Source organism: Euprymna scolopes, chromosome 8, assembly GCF_053919585.1.
Source record: "Euprymna scolopes isolate OS-2025 chromosome 8, ASM5391958v1, whole genome shotgun sequence".
NCBI lineage: Eukaryota > Metazoa > Mollusca > Cephalopoda > Sepiida > Sepiolidae > Euprymna > Euprymna scolopes.
Genome location: NC_136489.1, coordinates 139,705,766 through 139,725,942, shown reverse-complemented (window position 1 = coordinate 139,725,942; position 20,177 = coordinate 139,705,766). Strand labels below are relative to the sequence as shown.

General features: G+C 31.9%; 1 protein-coding gene across 1 annotated transcript in view; it reads right to left on the bottom strand.

Moving 5' to 3' along the window:
- The window catches only part of LOC145283785 (mitoferrin-1-like), a 117,966-nt gene that overhangs the window by 22,058 nt on the left and 75,731 nt on the right, over positions 1 to 20,177 (bottom strand). Inside the window, exon 3 of the mRNA XM_080132851.1 lies at positions 2,028 to 2,084. Within this exon, the coding sequence (XP_079988977.1) occupies positions 2,028 to 2,084 (57 nt within the window). The remainder of the gene's footprint in view (positions 1 to 2,027; positions 2,085 to 20,177) is intronic.

Sequence of the window (20,177 nt, the reverse complement as noted above, 5' to 3'; positions counted from 1 at the left end):
AAGAATTGGATAAAAAATTTTTATGGAAATACTGACAAGCGCTTATAAACATGAGAATTTTGATGTGTCATCACACACACACACACACACAAAAAAAAAAAATCTGTAAACATGCGTTCGTCAACTAACTTATGAACTTCATTTTATTTTTGTTATTATTTAGAAAACATAAGTTTTAATTATGGAAAGCAAAAGAATATTAAAAAAAAATTATTTGAAAAAGAATGACTGACAATGACCATGCTTTTAAATGAGTTAAAACACACAAACCACTTATCCAGTTAAATAGAAGAATAACTTTTATTGGGTTTGTTTTATAATCCACAGAGTGGCCAAAAAACAAATACATAACAAATAAACGTTACCAAAGGCAAGTTACTCTTTTACCTATCTCAATAAATTTTTTGTGTTGTAAATGTTTATTCTGTTCAAAAAACAAGTAGTGTTGAGCGTTACATGAGACGAAGAAAAAAATGGCCACAATGTCTCTTGAAGTTTTGACAATGACTTAAAAATAAATAATTATACAAAATAGTGGTAGAAACTCACCTGATAATCGTCACAGTAAATTGAAGCCGTTAAAAATGAAATTTAATTATCCTAATTAGTTTAATGAACTTGAAAACATTATAATTGTAATCTGTATAAAATTTCCTTCCATTTGATATGCTACAAGCCGTATTTTGTTAATAATTTCTTTGAATTGTGTCGTGGTGGCCATCTTGGATCTCCTGGTTGCCATCTTGGATTTTTTACGGTGTAATGATGACAAATGATAATGTCTATCACAATAACATTTCACATGATGATAAAGTCTTACCTCCCATTTTTTAAACTGTTTTTTATGATGCTCTATTGAAGCTGTTAAAATGAAACTTAATTATGCGAATTAGTTTAATGTACTTGAAAATATAATTCTGATCTGTATAAAATTTCCTTTAATTTAATATCCTACAAGCCATATTTTGTTAATTTCTTTGAATCATGTCATGGTGGCATCTTGGATTTCCTGGTCGCCATCTTGGATTTTTCATGATGTCATAATGGGAAATGATAATGTCCATCAGAATAATACTTTCTATAAAGCCTTACTTACCATTTTTCTTAGCTATTTTTATGATGTTCCTATTTAAAGCTGTTAAAAACGCCAACTGAACCTATTATGATAATATGTTTAAAATTTCATCACAATATCTTAAAAAGATCTGAAGATACAGTTTTTTAAAGATGGGTTAGTCTGTAAATTGTGCATTTGATTGACTTAAGGCATATATGCATTTGATTGACTTAAGGCAAAATGTCCAGTGAACCACATATTTTTTGATATTTTGAATGGTCATAACTCCAGTTCTAATGAGCCAATTTAAAAAAAATAAAGGTAATATTTCTTTGTTTTTTATGCTCTTTTCAATAATGTTTGATTTTATTCGATCTAAAGGAAAACTTGCTAGTCAGTGTAGAATCCTGATGAATTAGATTTGAAAAAGCTTTTACTATTAATATTGAAAATTCAAACTTCTTAGATACCCTTTCTAGCTCATTTTCATAACATAATTGGTGGAGTTAACTTTGAGTAATCAGTGAGTCCTTACTCTGAAATGGAAATGAACTGTAAATTTGAACAAAGTTTGTAAAAACTAACAAAGTTTAATGTTTTCTTTTTTATTATTAGAAAAATGAATTTATTAGAAATGAAAAGAGATTTTGTGTTCAAAGAAATTCTAAAACAGTGTAGAGCATTGTGAAATTGACATTCCTTTCAATTTTGTGTTCAAATTTTGAAGAATCTATCTTGTATTCAATATGAAGTCCATTTAATTTTGTTTGCCTAGGACATGTGGTTACTCAGATATTCACATCATAAGTGATGTGATATTTGGGTGAGAGGCACCCTGTATAATTATAAATATATGTTCATAATACAAAGTGAAAGCAATTTATCTTCAAGTTATGAAGACTTGAAATTAAATTACTTCTGCTCTGTATTTTTTCAAAAGCTGAAATAACCGATACAGATAAATACTCACCATCAGCTGGATTCATGACGGCATCATGGAGGACTGTGGCACAAAAGGCAGCAAATACTTAAATTAAAAGGGGAAAAAATGACATTGATATTGAATTCTGATAAAATGAAAATCATGGATTTATATAAAAGAGAAAGGAGTATTTAATATTTTATAAAATTTGTTGTTCAACATGGAAAAAGACTCAACATCCAAAAAAACTTTCGCAATTTGAATGCAGAAAAATTGTTTTGTTTTACTGCTAAAAAAAGTCATAATTCTAATGATTTTGAATGTTAGCAAAGATTCCAAAACCTTTGAAATAGTAAGCATGTAATAACAGTCACAGTAATATATGCACATGTAATATGGGGGGAGGGACTACCCAATTCATACTATTCAATATATCACATTAGTATATAAAAAATGAAATATCTGTGTTGATGTAAAAACACATTGACAGAATGTTTTATGTTCAACTTGTGTAAACATGAACTAGGCTGCACGTTTACTGGATTGCATGTTTGCAATGCATGCAAATTAAGGGTTGCTGTGGGACAGATATTTAACCACAGAAATGAAAGAGGCCACAAAAGAAATTGGAAAAATGTCAGATCTAGATTTTTGACCACTCAGAACATGATCTCTCCTTGGAAAAATTAAGAGTATGTTGAGAGTAAAATATTAACAAAAATAATGTCCACCTGGTATGGAAACCTCTAGGCAATAGATTTTTTTATGCTAATTTGCTGCCAATGCCTATGAATTGGCAGCAAATTAGCTTTTTTACGTGGATAGCTGGTGGGTCTACCACAAATGACCCAGATATCTATAAACATATATATTATTACAAATTTTTATTACGAATGCAAACAAAAAAAATAAAATGACATGTATGAAATACAATGAACATTAAAACACACGTACTCTGGATTCGGTACATCTTGCTGAAATACAAAGTATGGGGAGATTCTTTCAAACCCGGAAATATACAGTAGACAAACGAACATGAAAGTAACGAAGACACAACACACAATGGTAACATTTAAAATTAAATTTTATTACAAAAATTTTTTTAACTATAGTGGGGTGGGGGATGAGATTAGGTAAAAATAAAAGAAACAGATTACGAGGGTGTGGAAGGGGTATCTTGATATACTATCTGCAAATGCAGACGAGAAATATAACAATACAAAAAAAAAAAAAATACATCAACAAATACAATGGCAAAATGAACTCATTGACTTAATATATGAGAGAGATATTTCAGAAAGACACTTACAGTTTTTATTTTTATTTTCTCTTTTTTTTTTTTTTTGCTTCTTTACGGGGAGTTTAACCGCCGTTTTGTTAGCTTCGGACGACAGTTCGTAACATGCAATATTTCTGTATAGTATTTTGGTTACTTCTGGAATATCGTGTCTCTTGTGTTCGTGGAATTAACATTCTATATTTTGACGATGCCGGCTTGTTCTCCCAGGCATTATTTCTTTTCTTTTCTTGTTGAGGGGGGGGGGGTGAGGGGGGTGTCAACGTCGGCTCGTCCTCTGTCGTTTGGTAGAGTGGTGGAAATTTTTCCACCTCGGATGGGCGGGATGTGTGCTGTACCAAAAGAAATGTTGCTTTTCCTCTTTTTCCCTCTCTCTCTTCTCTATACATTTCTTATCCTTCTCTTTTCTTTCTTTGTTGCTTAGCAACTAGCAAGGGTCGAAAAGTGTGTCATTGGCTGGGTCATCTTCCAACTTGCTAGCTTGTCTTCTAAACGTCTTTCTCACCTCTCTCTCTTTCTTCTATACTGTCTCTTTCTCTCTCTTTTTTTTCTTCCATGTTCATTTTGCCTTGGAAACAAAATATAAACATAAAAAAAAATGATACATTTCTCGAAATTAAATATTTAAATTTTCATTTAAATACATAATCCAATTTAAGGATTATGTCACAATATATATATATATATATATATATATATATATATATATATATATATATGTCTCATTCCATGTCAAATCGACAAATTTTGGGGGGGCAGAAACCATGTCTGACACGGATTTTTTTCAAATTTGCTACACTTATAGATCTCCATAATAGGAATTGAATGGCACCTGTTACACATCTCAAGGTCAAGGGATTTCTGAGATATGACCTTGACCTTTTTAAAAAATCTGAATTTTTATGGAAAAGTGACCAACTTTAAAAGACGATATCTCTGTTATTTATGGGCCTACAAAGTTCATTCATGTATCATTCTAAAGTACTTGGATAGATCTACTATTTTATTTGCAGATATTTTTTTCAAGGTCAAATTTTTAAAAGTTGGCCTTGACCTTTAACCTTAATTATCTCAAAAAACGTTATTTGAATTTTTTTCAAATTTTGACAAAAGATTTGTCTATCTTATGACAGTATATATTTCAAATTTCATGATGGGTTTTGAACTGGAACCATTCCTACAAGCGTTTTAAAGAAGTGGGCTAAATTCAAAATGGCGGAATGTAGTACCTGCTACTTCATATAAAAACATTTTGGTATTTCACAATATGGTCATGTTTGATATCTTTGTAAAGCTAATTTAATGCTGATTAATATATACATAAAACCATGGTCACAAAATCCATATAAAAATATTTATGTTGATGAAACTGAATTTTCTTCAATTTTTTTTTAAGCAACACAGATTTTTATGGAAAAAAGCATATAATAAAAAATAATTTTGAAAGGCGTTAAGGATTTATTAAATTATAACATAAAACATATGTGATCTCAATGGTGAACCATTTTTTTTTCGGTGATTTATATTCTAAATCCACAAAAAGGCAATGTATGTTATTTATGGGTACTTTTCAATGAAAAACTTTAAAAATGAATGTTCTAAAAAAATTCTTGACATGTTGAATTTTATGCAAATTCTGGTTGTCAAGTCAAACTGTTTTATAATGATTTTCATACTTTTCTTGTACAACACGGATTTTGATACAGAAAATGATGTTATAGAGAATTCTAAAAAGTGTGTTGAGATCTAATTTGTTTATAGCATAAGCAACATTTGATGTCGATGGTAAACAGTTTATTCGACATTTGACATCCACAAGAAATCAATCTGTGTACATTGCAATATATTACAGAATGAAAAATCTGTTTTACTGAAACATTTTTTATAATAATGAACGTTAAAGTATTTATTTAGATTTTTCTTTCTAAAATATTTGATGCCTTTTTCATTTCATTTTTTGAAAGTTTATAAGATATCCCTGTTTCAGTTATTGGATCAACTGAGCTAAGAATATCAGAATATTTCAAAATTGATATATTTGGATGTGATGGATAATAGAAAGATGGAGAGGGTCCATTTGGTTGTAAAAATGTTAATTTCACCGTTCCATTATCTGGATATTTTTCAAGTACACATCCTAACCACCAATTTCTCCCATGAAGTGCTGTCACAAATCTGTTAATGTTTTCGGACTCCATATTATTTCTTTTTGTGATTCGAACTATTCCTCCTTTATTTTGTAAACTTGAAACTGTTTTTACTTCCACTTCTCTTTGAGAGACAGGAATGAAAGTATGTAATTTTCGTGTTCCTATAATCGAAGAGGAATTGTTAACTCTATCTTCTAAGATGTTTGCTTCCTCTCTCCATTCTGCAGTTGAGGAATATGAGAAATGTATTCCAGATATATTTTTCTTGCATAAAAATACAGTTGTCTTGGCGTCATTATTTGTTCATTACAGGGTCGCTGCAGGCTAGCTTTTGCTGCTAACCTTTTAACAGTGCCACCTAACCCATCACATGGTCCTTTCCCATGAGAAGTAGCAAAAAAGTGCCACTCTGCATCAATACCAAAATCAGATTTATGGTGACACAGATTTATAAAGTTTTTAAAATTTTTGTAGTGTGTAACGGGCTCAACCAGGAATCATCAGATTAAGTGGAGCAAAGTAACAGACACAGACGAATTTCAAGCCAAACAAACCGGGAAAAAAATATAAATACAATAAATCAAAATAACAAAAACTTACTGCAAATTTACTGAATATATATATATATATATATATATATATATATATAATTTTTTTTAAAAGCCAAAAACAATGCGGAGAAAGACCGGAATCATGAAGGTTTTTTTTGTTTTTTTTTATAAGAAAAGATTAGTTATTTTAGGAAAACCGCAAATTATTAAGTGAAAAGTTTTTTTTTCAAGAGAATTTACAAATTAAAAAAAAATAAACAGACCTCTAAAAAATAATGAAAAAATTAGATTTTTATACAAAAAATAAACAAACCAAAATGTTTATTTAGCGTTTCAACATTTGAACGCTCAGCTTAATCCGATGATTACTGGTTGAACCTCAACCATAATTGGTGGAAAATCCTGAGGATCCAGGTTAAATTCTGCAAGAGTACCAAGATTGAACAGTTTTTTTGTTTTTTTTGTTTAATTAATTTGAAAATTATACAATTTTGACTTTTCTTCTGACATTTTTGCTCAATTTAAATCAAGTTATGTCGAATTTATTTTAACTATTAAGTGGGCAAGAATAATCAAATCTTTTACGTCATACATTGTTAAATTGACCAAATTTAATAAAAAATAAAATCTACAATGTATTTTTTAAAATAGAAATAAAAAAATACATTCACGACTAAATAAATATTTGATTTAAAAAATTTTTTTTTTTATTAAATTGACAATATGTATTGTGATATACTTTCACAGATTCTAAACTGAAAAAAATTGTGATACATCAATATATTTTTTACATCTCTACTTCAATCGCTTCATCCTAAGTTAGAGAAGCAGTTGCAGTTAAGTGAGACGCTGGGTTTGCCGGGAAAAGCTAATATTAAGACCAGAAGTACTAGTTTACAGGTAATTAACCACCACTCAAGATACTCGTAAATATACAGCAATAAACACAAAGTGCAAAAAGTTTTGTCGTCACTCTTGTTATGCATCTTATGTTTTACAAAATTATGTTATTCAGGTTATCAATCTCAAGAATTCAAGATAAAAGAAATCGGGTGAGGTTGATGTCGTGATCATACAACTGGCTGTCATGAACAAACTACAAGTTTCAAAAAGGAAATGGTAAAAACTCGACAAAAAAAAATAAATAAATAAAGATGAGGAAAATAAAAAAAAAATAGAAAATGAAAAAAAAATAGAAAGAAAATAAAAAATAAAAAAAGCTCAAGTTCTAAAAAAAAAAAAAAAAAAAAGAACAAGGAGATGAACTTATGAGATCAAATTATCTGTAAGTGAAAACTTTCAGAATATAATTTAGCTTAAGTTAAATGTTTTCATATATTTAAGAACCATGCTAGATTGATATAATTAGGGATGGGCAAACTACAGCTCGCAGGCCACATCCGGCCTAAGTCTTTTTAATCCAACCCACTGAAGATCGACAGAATTGTCCCAATCTTATTGTTTTATTGTGGGATTTTGTGGTCTTGGTTAAGGATTACTGTCTGATCTTGGGTGAATACAGCTGGCTCGAAAAACTGTGCCTAGGGCAACTTTTGGAAAATAGAAGAAATAATTGTTTTATACTAAAGTGCCCAATAAAAAACAAAAATAAAAATACATTTTAGACTATAAAAACACATGTATATTTATTTTGCATCTAAAATTTTATTTTAGTGTCAAAATAAGTGAGTTTATAAAGAAACATGAATTGTATGATATAGCAGCATAAAAATGTTGCTTCTATTAAAAAATTTTCTAATTTGCTTGATTTTAAAACCTGTGAAAATTGATGCAACTAATGTTTTTGAGTTTTTCAATTTTATTAACTTAATATAGTTGATGGCTTTATATGGAAAATCTGAATGCAAAATTCTATTGTGTGTACATGATGAAAAGTTAATTTTCCAGAAAAATATTAAAAGTATCCCCATATTATTTTTCTTTTCTGAACATCACTAATTTAGTACATTAATTGTAGAAAGCAATAACATGAAAAACTTATTTCTTTTACTCCCTGCTTTTACACTGACCATGACTTCATCTGTAATAATGAACGATTCAAAGAAAAGAAAATTGAGTGAGTGCTGGGTGTTCAATAAAGAATGGATGAATTAATACTTTTTCACCAAAGTTCTTTCAAGGGCTGTATGTCTTATTTGCCAAGAAACTTTTTATCCAAATATGCTGATTACAGTAATAACCAGGGTCAATGCATAACTACCATTCAGAGGTATACAAAGATACATTTATCTGATAAACTAAGAATTTGCTGGCATTCAAATTAGCAAAAACCACCAAGCCTTTTCCTTAAGGCAAATATCTGTAAAAAACACATAGTAGAAACAGTATTTTGTCCTGGTTAGGCAAGAATAAATTTGAAAAAATAGCTTATCACACAGGGCAATGACACATCATATTAAAATAACTGCTAATCAAAGAAGTGGAACATTTACATTATATTCTTTGGAACTCAACGAAAGTAATCATATAAAGTGTTGTGTTGATGCGGTTGGTGCGGGACTAGCTGGATCCAACTTGTTTTGTATTCAGGTTGGGTGTGAGGAGGTCAAGGGGTTGGGTCTGATGGGCTTATTGGTGCATTTTGGGTGCAGGCTGGTTGGCAGGATGTGTTTACCTAATACATGCACCTTGGAATGAATAGAGATGCACATGCATTTCTAGTCAGTTAAACAGTCAGGGGACTCGCAGTCAGATAAAAACTTCTTTAGTCAGAATTTTGATTCAAGATGAGAAAATGAAAAAAGAAGAAAAGAGATCTGAATTGATTCAGCGATGCAGAGGCCCTGTCAATAGTAGAATCTGGAATAAAGACTTTTTCCGAACAATAGTATTCCAAGTCATTTTTTGAGAGCATGCACGAATCGACCGAAGAGGGAGAAAAAGGTATGTGTCTTACGATCTCCTTATATGTGACACATGCAAAAGGTCACCTCTCAGCTTTTAAGTTTTATCAGAGGAATTAATGACAATTTTGAGATAACATATTTTGGTAATGGAATCTTACAAGGTAACATGAGTACTTTTATGATAGCATGTCAGAGGCCATCAAGAAGCACAAGGTGAACTGAGTGATACAGATTAGCTTTTTCTACAAACATACTGCCACACATGAATGAGGTGTACATGAAACTATAAACAAAAAAACAGCTTGTGAATGAAATGTACACAAATGAAGCTTTATTTGCAAAATAAATGTCAAACAATTCATTCACTTATTTCCCCACACTTTGTTGATATGTAAAAAATACAGGAAATTATTGCATGACTTGCATAAATAATTCTGCCATTGATTAAAAATTGTCCAGTCATTTCAACTGGTATCATACCCTTTCACATAAGACCCTGAAACTGCATCACAGCAGTTATAGTTGAAACTGATTGATTTCTAATGTGACATTGCTCAATTCTCTTAAATTGGAAGTCATATTTCCAAACATTCAAAGGATGGTATAGAGGATGTCGATGATGTTTGACTATGTACATGAACACATTTTTAATCTGAGGAACATCATCTCAATGACAAATTTTTACTGGACAAAAAGAATACAATTTTCAATAAATTTTCAAGACGTTTTCCATATTTTCAAGGATTTTTCAAGGAAATAGTAGAAATAAGGCCTTTTCAAAGCAAAATCCAAAATTCAAGGACTTTTCAAGTCTGTACGAACCCATTAACATTTTAGAGGAATTAACAAATTTTATTTTCTGTGCGAGATAAATCCTACACGTTTTCATAAACAGTTTTATGTGAGTGTTTTTATAACTTGAGACATTCTTTCAAATCATGTATTTGGGGTGGCAGAGTTTTCTTATACTCATTAAACCGGGGCTGTATTAAAACAGAGAATGATTAGGACACTCCTACCAAAAGAGGACTAAACAAATTCTTCAAAATTATAACTGCAGAATTACAGAGTAAATGAACTGAATGAACAAAAGCAAACTATTAAATAAAAAAAATATTTCTTAATGCTGTTTCAAAATTTATTTTATGTAAATACCTTACAAGACTTAATTCATGAGGATTTGCTAACAATTTTAAAGCCAGAAATTAATTTTTTATTTAACAGTTTAAATATTTTAAAATTTCTTTCAAATTTTGAGGGTTCACAATTTTTTTTCTAAACTATTGACAAAAAATTAAAGTAATTAACTTGCTAACAAAGAAACAAAAGTATTCTGGTGAATTTAATTTCATAATTAAATTATTTTAAATAGAATTTTCAAGAAGTTTGTTTTAGTACTTTATTTTTTTCTTCAAATAACTGATTAACAGTAAATAATAAAATGTGTAAGTCACAGGCCAATAAGTCTCTTGTGCGTCATGAGTAAGTTGTTGGAATCTGTGTTAAATACAGAAGTAATCAACCATCTCAACAAAAATAACCTTCTTAGTGACACTCAATATGGTTCCGTTCTGCTAGATCTACAGCAGATGTGCTTACAGTTATATCTCATAGGATTAGCAAATCTCTCGACGGAGGCCACCTTTCTAGGGCAATTGCTCTTGACATATCTAAGGCCTTTGATAGGGTATGGCATAAAGGTTTACTTCATAAGATCTCTAGCTATGGTATAGCTGGAAATGTCTTCTCAATTATTAAATCATTTCTTTCTGATAGGTTCATAAGAGTAGTAGTTGAGGGGCAAAAATCAGAAGCTCACAGTATTAATGCCGGTGTCCCTCAGGGGTCCATCCTGGGCCCAACTCTTTTCCTGATCTACATTAATGATCTTCCAAATCACATCCTTACATCATTTGTAGACATTTATGCTGACGACACTACCATTTATGGTAGCACATCTAAGACAGTAAACGACCAAGTTCTCTCCAATTCTCTCTCCTCTGATCTTGAGCACGTAGTACAATGGGGAAAGGAGTGGTTGGTTACTTTTAATGCATCTAAAACCAAGCTTCTCTCTTTACATCATCAACATTCTGATCCACATCTGGCATCAAATGAAATGAATGGCTCTCGTCTTCAGGAGGCCTCAAATTTTGACAAGCTTCTGGGCTTGACCTTTACTCCTGATCTTAAATGGAACACGTACATCAAATCTGTTGCCAAGGCCGCTGGAAAAAATGGTGGGATCTTTCTATCGATCCGGTAAATATCTCACTGCTGATGCTATTCTCTATCTATATAAGAGCCAGATACGTCCAAGGATGGAATATTGTTGCCACATCTGGGCAGGAGCTGCTAGAAAGGACTTGTCCTGCCTTGATAGAGTTCAAAATAGACTTCGTAGCCTTGTAGGAGATGTCCTTTTCTCTTCCTTGCAACCTCTATCTCACAGAAGAGATGTTGCGAGTTTGTCTCTGATGTATCGTTATTTTCATGGAAGGTGTTCAACTGAGCTTCAATCTATGGTCCCCCCTCGCCAAACTTTCACAAGAAACACTCGTCTAGCTGTACACGCTATCAATAATTCCCCCCACTCTTTATCTGTGCCTAACCCTAAACGTAGATTCCATGAACAAAGTTTCTTTCTTAGAACTGCACGCCTGTGGAATTGTCTTCCGTTTTCCTGCTTTCCGGCTGACTACAATATGGTTGTGTTCAAGTCTAACATAAATAAGTTCTTGATGAGCTGTTCTATATAAGTTATCAAATTTACCAAATTTTCATTACTAATGATTACTATATTGTCCAATGTCTACTGTACACTCTTTAACCCTTATCCCTGAGTGGCCTCTTGGCCTTGATAAGTGGTGATGCCTATGTAAGAAATACATGCACATATACAGAGATATGAGAATTGGTAATTATTTTATTAATACATTTTGGAGGGAAATAAGAATCTTTTGCCAAGGTGAAGCCAAGAATTAAATTCTTTTTGTCAATTCCTATTTATTTATGTAATTTAATTTGGTACACAAGAGACCCTAAAATTCATTGAACTCAATTTCTTTTAGCCATTTAATCTAAGTTATTTTTATTGGCCAGTTGGGGCTGTCTAGTTTAAGATATTCAAAAGTATTGATGCTACATGTTTTTATGTTTCTTCTATATCGTTGGAGAAATGAAGTATCATTACTGTCCTCACTTTTAACACCTTATACTTTTCAACAATTGATGCAATAGGTAGCCTCAGCTGTCAGTCTCTTCCAAATATTGCAGAGTTGTTGTTTAACATCCTTGGTAACACCAACTACTTCCTTATATACACTCCACACCGCTGCTTGATCTGTTCTACATGCGTTAATGGTACTTTTGCAAATGCCACATTATTCGAAGGTACAGCCAAAATTTAAGACATCAACATTTGTACTTTCCAGGTAGCTCGGTCTTTTCAATTACCTTTAATCCTTCCTGTCTGCTGTTGTATTTCCACTCATTGGCTTCTATCACTTAATATATCCCTGCACCATCTTCCTAAGCTTTTCACTGTTTATAAACTTTAAATAAAGTTTAAAGTTGTTTTACAATTAGTTTTGAAATTAATATATTTTGTGCAAATTAAATGTTAATATGTAATTTTGCTATTGTTTAACTTGTGTGCACAGATTCAAAGCCAGACATTGTATGAAACATTTATTTTGGTATTGTAACAGTACTTGGTTATATTAAACATTATTTGTAATAATTAATAGAAATAAAATAGTTAAGCAGTTTTATTATCTATAACTGTAGATCGAGTATTTTTTCAAATGAAGCCATATATCTGAATAGCTAGATAACTTAAAAGGTAGAAGTGTCTGTATTTCAAAATGGCAGCTGTGAAGTGTCCATGAGAAAATGGAAAGACTCCTTATATTCATTAAAAAAAAATCATAAAAAATAATTTATCTCCTTGTAGTATATAACTTGTAGCATATAACAGAAACAACCAGTTAGATATAAATTAGAAAGAATGAAAAGCGTGTTACCTATTATTAAATTAAGGAAATATTTTAAAATTTATGAAGGATGTAAGTAGCCAATGGAAAAAAAATCTGAAACCAAGATGAATTGCCCCCCTCCAATTTCTGTGAAATTTAATTGGCTATTCTAGTATTTTATGACAGTTAACCAAAAAATGTTTTGCTATGGGAGATGTGTGTGTGTGCGTGTGCACGTGTAGGGAGCATCAATTATTTACACTACCATATATTCTAGGTTTGAGTGGCATAAAAAAATTTTTTAGCTCTAAATTCAATAAGTTCTCCTTCCCCCTATTACTAACCCTGAATCCAGCACTAAACAAGAAAACTTGTAAAATCACACCTAATTCTAAAAAAAAATAAAAAGAGAAAAAGAAAAACGGGAAAAAAAATAAAAGCAAGAAAGAGAAATAAGAGACAAGACAGAAATCATACTTCTTTTTTCTACCCCCCCCCCAAAAAAAACCGAAGGTCTCACACATTCATTTTATGCACATAAGTGGTTATCAAATAGCGTTGGAGTCAAAAGACAAATTGAATGCTTCTGTCTATGGCAGTAAGGAAGAATGTGTCCAATGTAACATTGCTTTTACCTGACCAAAATATCAAGGAAAAATGAATCATATTTGTAGCAATAAAACTTAGGGGGAAAACAAATAAAAAGTTAGCCCAAATCAAAGCAATGTATGGATTGCTATTTGGATCTAACTTTGAAAATCTGAGTCAATATTAGAGAGTAGATTTACTAGTTACATCAAAGTTTCATATAAACTGCCATCATGTAACTATTTAAATTTCTTCGCTTTGATACCTTGTTTATGATTAATGATCAGATGCTTTGCATGATCTAAAAACATTTTTGGGAAGAAAATCATCAGATGAATTGCCAACTAGAAATCATAGCCCTTTGTCAAGTTTTAAAAGATCCATGTGAAAAATATGGCATCAGGTTTGATGATCTATCAGTTTCTACTGACATGGAGGCAGGAAGGGGAGGGAGATACAACATTCCTGTATATGAATTATCTTTACATTTATCTTTTAAAATAGAAATACACACGGACGATAAAAACACTTTGGATAATTAATTACGGATTTCAAGGGGGTTCTGCTAAAATCATCATATTTTAAAAACCAAAGCATCTTAAGTCCTAAAAATACCTCCGTTTTATTTGAAAATGAATATACTTTCAAATAAATTAATAAATAATAATGTACATTATATATTTTAAGAGTTTTAAGCAAATAAAGTGCTAAAAATGTTAACATCATAAAACAGCGTTTTTGGTAAGATTTTTTAGTCCTAAAATGCTAGAATGGTTTCGAAATGGTGAATTATTTTACATTAAATTTATGTGAAACTAACCTCCACTCTAAATTCTAAAATTGTTTTTGTTTTGTTTCTATCAAGTCTTCAGGATGTTCACACATAATTTTCCTTAGCTCTATCATTAGCCCAAAGTCAGAGTGACAACCTCCCCACCCTCTCATAATTTCACAAAGACCCTCTTAAAACCACACATAATCCTCTTTAGAAAAAAAAAGGCGCACAAGAATAGAAAATAGAAAAAAAAAAAAAAAAAAGGTTAACTGCCCTAAAACGCTAGAACGATTCAAAATGGGGAGTCATTTTACATTAAATTCTAAAATAATACTTGTTTATCTTTCATTAAAGTTTTTTTTTAAGGTATTCACACGTAATTGCTTAAAAAGGTAAAATCGCATATTTTGGAGAGGTGGTCAGATGGGGTGGGAGGTTAACGGAAGGTATTAATCTACATTAATACCAAAGAAATATTGCAATATATTCATTTTTAAACAGTCCCAGATTTCGATTTCAGTTATTTGTACATATAATGCATTACAATTCAGCTTTGAGTTCTTTAACTTTTCTTTTAATGGCATTTTTAAGGAATCACAGTATATTTATGTGCATTTACTGCAGATTATTTGGAAACCATTAATTTTTGGAGATTTTCAGTAGCATATTCTAATTCCTAGCACAAAAATACACTTATATGGTAAATTTCATTGCTTAATCTTCTGTTTTAACAAAGATATAGGATTTTTGCTGAAAAAGTAGTGTAAAAAAGCATATGGTCTTAAAGAGGGAAAATATCCAAACGTGAGGCACAAAAATAGTCATAATTTCCTTACTTTTAATTGGATTTAAAAACATTTAAAAAGATTCTTTCTTAGCTCATCAAGCTCTTTCTATAGATACCAATATTGAAATATTTTAAGCTATTTCAATTTTTTCATTTAAAATGTTGTCTCCCTAAGTATTTGTTGCCAACTAAAATAAGATAACAGTTTAAATAAAAACATTTGAAGTTATATCGAAAAATATACAGTGTGTATTGCATGAAAGAAATTATATCTCAGGTTGCGTTAAAGTATAAAGAGTAAAATTCTAAAAAGTCTAAATGACCAATTTATATGAAAAAAAAAAAAAAAAAATTTCACGCGGAGAAAAAAATTCTTAAACACTATCTTACAGTTTTGAGTCTGAAGCCAAGAAGAGACCATGAAAATCTCCAAAATAGGTGGATTGGCATAGGCTCAATCTAACCACCTTGAATGTCTACTATTGGATCTCCTGATCGTTGAAGAAAAGTTTGATTGAGAACTCGCCTTTTGAGAATTGTCACATCAAGAGTTGGCAGTGTCTGCTGGGATGATAAAACAGATTTCATTGCAAATCTCATGTTCAGAAGAGTTACATAAAGTGAAATTTCAACTTGTATTGCTGAAGGTTGAGAAACTCAATTAGCAAGTGAATTGGACTCATACACAATCAAGCCTCTTGCAAGGCAACTTGTTTAGTAAGATAATGCGGTAGTCCACTTTATTGTCATTGTGAACTCGATTTTTAAAACAATTTACTAGGATTAAGTCAAACTGTTATATTGATAATATCAATGTTGGAAATAGATTTTCACAAGAGTCTGATTTCCTTAGTGTTGTATCCAGAGAAATGATTTGTCGGAATAATGGAATTTACGAGTAATAAGTAAACAAGCTCATTGTAAGTGAAATACAATTTATTCATGGCAGAAACCTTAATTATTTACAGAACGATATGCATGTGTTCGGCCAGGCGTCATATTGTCCATTTTTTGCTCTCTTGAAACTCTCTAGTGTTTTTCTAGAATCTATAAAGGGCGATAACTCTTACTTTCTTTATTAGAGTTATTTCCCCTTTTGATCACTATAACACTTCCCCTTTGAAATATGGTGCTTGTAGGATGTTTGATGTGGGTCTATTTGTAGAGTTAAAGTTGGTTTGCATCTTCGTCATGTCCTTCCAGTTGGACCTTTCTTCTTAGACTTGCTTTGTTTACTGCATGTTGCTTGAACGTTTTGAGGTAATTCAAATGTGTCCAGTAAAATATTTAATGGAATGCGTGTTATTTGATTGTCTCTTTAGAAAATAAGAGTGACGCAGCTGATCTGACCCAAATAAATGATTGTACATCCACATCATAGATTACATTACCAGAACGATGTACTATGTGACCATGTGTACATTTTTCTTTACCATTGTGGTAGTGTTTTGCCAATACAGGTTGTCCTGGTAGGAATTTACGTGACCTTGCTCCAAGATGGCAATTAAATTGGTTTTCTATCGTCCTATTTCTCTTAGGAAGATTATTTGATGATGGACGAATAGCATTCATTGGTAAACATTTTTTCTGTTCATCAGTGCTTCAGCAAGAGATTTTCCATTTGGGCAATTTGGATTTCTTTACAGTTTCATTTGATGTAGCATGGTTCATCTGGAAAACTTCTTGCCACTTACTCCAAGCATCAACCAACATAAAGTAATGTCCATTAATTGGTCCTGCAAAGTCCATGTGTAGTCATGACCAAAGCATTTCTGGGGTAGGCCATACATGCAATGTTGTTTTCCGAGAAGGCTTCATAACCAGTTGACATTTGGCACAACTTTTTACAAGTTCCTCTAATTGCCTGTCCATGTTTGGCCAATACACATAGCCATGTGCCAAGGCTTTCATCCGATTAATTCCTTGATGTTCATAGTGGAATTGCTTGAGAACTCTGTTCTGGTGTTTGAATGGGACAACAACATGTTCTCCAAAAAGAAGTGTTCCATTGATCTTGGATAAAGAAAATCTTTGAAAAAAATGGTTGGAGTTGCTGATTAGTGCATGTTTTTGGCCAGCTTGTGAGAGGAAAACGCTAAACTTTCTGTAAGAATGGATCTGCGGCTGTAGCTTCCTGAATCATCTCTGAAGTGACATGTAGCAATCTCACTGTGGAAACAAGCACAGAGACAACTTCAAGTTCCACAGATATAGCAGTGATGACTGTCTTCCACTAGTTTTTGATGAGAAGATATGAGTTTGGATAACGCATCTGCCTGGTTGGTTCTTTATAGAAAAGCCGTAATCTAAAAGCATAGTTGTCCATCTTTGTAAGTGATTTGATGTATAAATTGGAATTCCTTTGCGGGAACCAAAAATATTTATTAAGTGTTTGTGGTCTGTGATCAGAGTAAAATGATGGCCTTATAGAATTTTGTGAAATTTCTTTACCATGTAGATAATTAAGAAAGAAAGCCCTTCTTTCTTTCTTAATTTGGCTTTTCTTTCTTTCAGACGTCAATGAGTTTGATGCATGTGCAATAGCTTTTTTGGTTACATCAGGAGAAAATGGTCTGAAGAATCCATCACAGCAAAAATGTCTAATAATGGATTGTAGTGTGCCAACAGTAGATCAGAACTAAAAAGTGTTTTGATTCTTTGTATGTGCTTGACCAATTCCATTTGGTATCTTTTTGTAAAAGATTATTCAGAGGTCCCCGCAACTTGCACTGTTCAGGTAAGAAAGAACCATAGTGATTTACAAAACCCAGAAAGGATTGTAGCATTGCAACATCCTTTGGAGCTGCCATGTGCTTTATTGGCTGGATATTATCCAGATCTGGTTTTCAACCATTTTTGTCAAAAATGAATCCAAGGTATTTCACAGAAGATTGGAGGAATTTGCATTGTCTCGTCTTAAATGAAATCCATATTGTTGAATTTGATCCAGCATTGCAATGAAATGATGCAAAAGTTCCTCTTGGGATATGCCTGTAACAATAATATTGTCAATGTAGGCAGAAACTTCTGGCAATCCTGAGCATTGTATTCATAGTTTGTTGGAATATTGCTGCAGCTGACTTGACCCTAAATGGAAGGCGGTTAAATTGAAAGAGTCCCTTGTGAGTGTTGATAGTGAGAAGATTTTTGGAATTTTCAACTTCCATTTGTAGATATGCATCTGCAAGGTCCAGTTTTGTAAAACCAGTTCCACCATTGAGTTTTGAGAACAGATCCTCCGGTACGAGTAGTAGATACTGGTTTGTCTGTCATTTAGCCCTGTGCCCACACATAGGCATACTTTGCCATTAGCCTTCTTCACAATGACAATAGGTGTTGCCTAGGATGAGTAATTTGTAGGTTGTATTACTCATTCTTGTTGTAGACAATCCAATTCTTTTTCTACTGTGGCTAAAGCTGCGTATGGTACCAGATGCTTTGGTCTGAGGACTGGCTTTGCATCTGCCTTCAGTTTTAAAGTCGTTTTAACTTTAGAACAACATTAAAAACGTTCTTGAAAAATATTGCTGAACTTTGCTTTAAGTATATTCTTAAAATGTGTTTCAGCATCTGCTGCAGCATTAATATTGAAAGAATTGAAAATTGATTTTTGGGGAACATTAAAAAAAATCAAGTTCTCCAATAAAATCCAAACCAAGAAGATTCAGAGTTGATGCATCAGAAACATAACACACACTTGATTTTTTTTTCCTTGAAAAGAGAAATTTCATGTTAACTGACCAGTTAGTTATATCTTGTTTCCCGATGCACCACAAGCAACATAAGTTGTCTTAAGAGTTGGTTTTCCCAACAACTCCCAGGTTGGACATGAAATTAAAGTGATATCAAAAGTGATATCAAACTGAAAGTTCACTGGCTTATTGTTTATCTCAACAAGTATATATTTTCTTCAAGCTTCAAAATTTACATTGAAAGTAGCAAAAATTGAATTCGATGTGGCTTTCTGGTCCTGGTGTTTTTCTGTGGTTTTTATCTCTTGGCTGTGCAATGTTCATCCTGGAAGTGTTGCAGTTATCTTTACCACAAAATCTGTCCTTGTAACCACGACATGAACAGTGCTAACATGTGTTTTTTAAATGGGCAAAAACAAGCATAGTGCACCTCTACACATGATGGGTGTTGGTGGCTTCTTTCTATTTCCAGTCTGTGATTTCTCTACCGATGTGATGTTGTTACAAACCAATGGGCTTTGTTGTTTCATCTCGTTTTAGATCGATTAGTTATTGACATTCTGTGGTCAGAATTTGTACCATTATGTCTTTGTCTTCTTCAACCATAGACAGTAGACGTGTGCGAATGTTTGCATCTTCTGGAGATTGTAACCCTGAGATGAAAATGAGGCATTTGAATTAATCCTATGTCAGCGATTTCAGATGAAAATTTTCACATTGTAGATTAACAATTCCAGCATATTTGAGAAAATTATCTGTAGCATTTTTCTTCAATTTGAAACAAATATTAAATAAAGATGCTGACTCACCAAAATATTAAATAAAGATGCTGACTCACCAAAATATTAAATAAAGATGCTGACTCACCAAAAATGTCCGATAACTGTGCTATTGTTTCATCAAATGTGAAGTCTCCTGGTTCTTTCGGAAGGATGAAATTTGAATATCCTTCATGTTCTGCTGTACCCAGCTTACGAAGTAGGGCCATTCTATGATACGTGTATTACAGTTCAGAAGGGTTTTCAGCGATAACATTTATTTAAAAATCACCCTTGCTCTTTTCTTTTTGGCTTATTTAGTCTTAAGACATTACTCTTTCATGTGTAAAAAAACATACCTATGACCATTTTTTTAATAGTTTTGTTTTTAGCATCACGTGCATTACATTCAGATGGGAAGGATATTTTAAACATTGTTAAACAATGTGTAAACTTTGAATTGTGCCTTTATTTTTTTATAAAATGTGTTTTTCTAAATTTTTATGGAGTTTTCTAATTATTACAATAGTCTTTTAGTAAATTTTTATTCATTGAACCCCTGAGAATTAAGGTACTTGTTGTCACGTGTGTTACCCATGCAGCATCTCATTGATTTCCAAAGCTCCGTGAAGTGGGAAAATACTCAAATTTGGCAACAAAAGTATTTTCTTAATGTTAGTTTTTGTCCTAAGTGAATTGGTCATTTGGTTTGGACCACACTATCCCTTAAAGTTCAGGTTCTATGGCATAAACAAT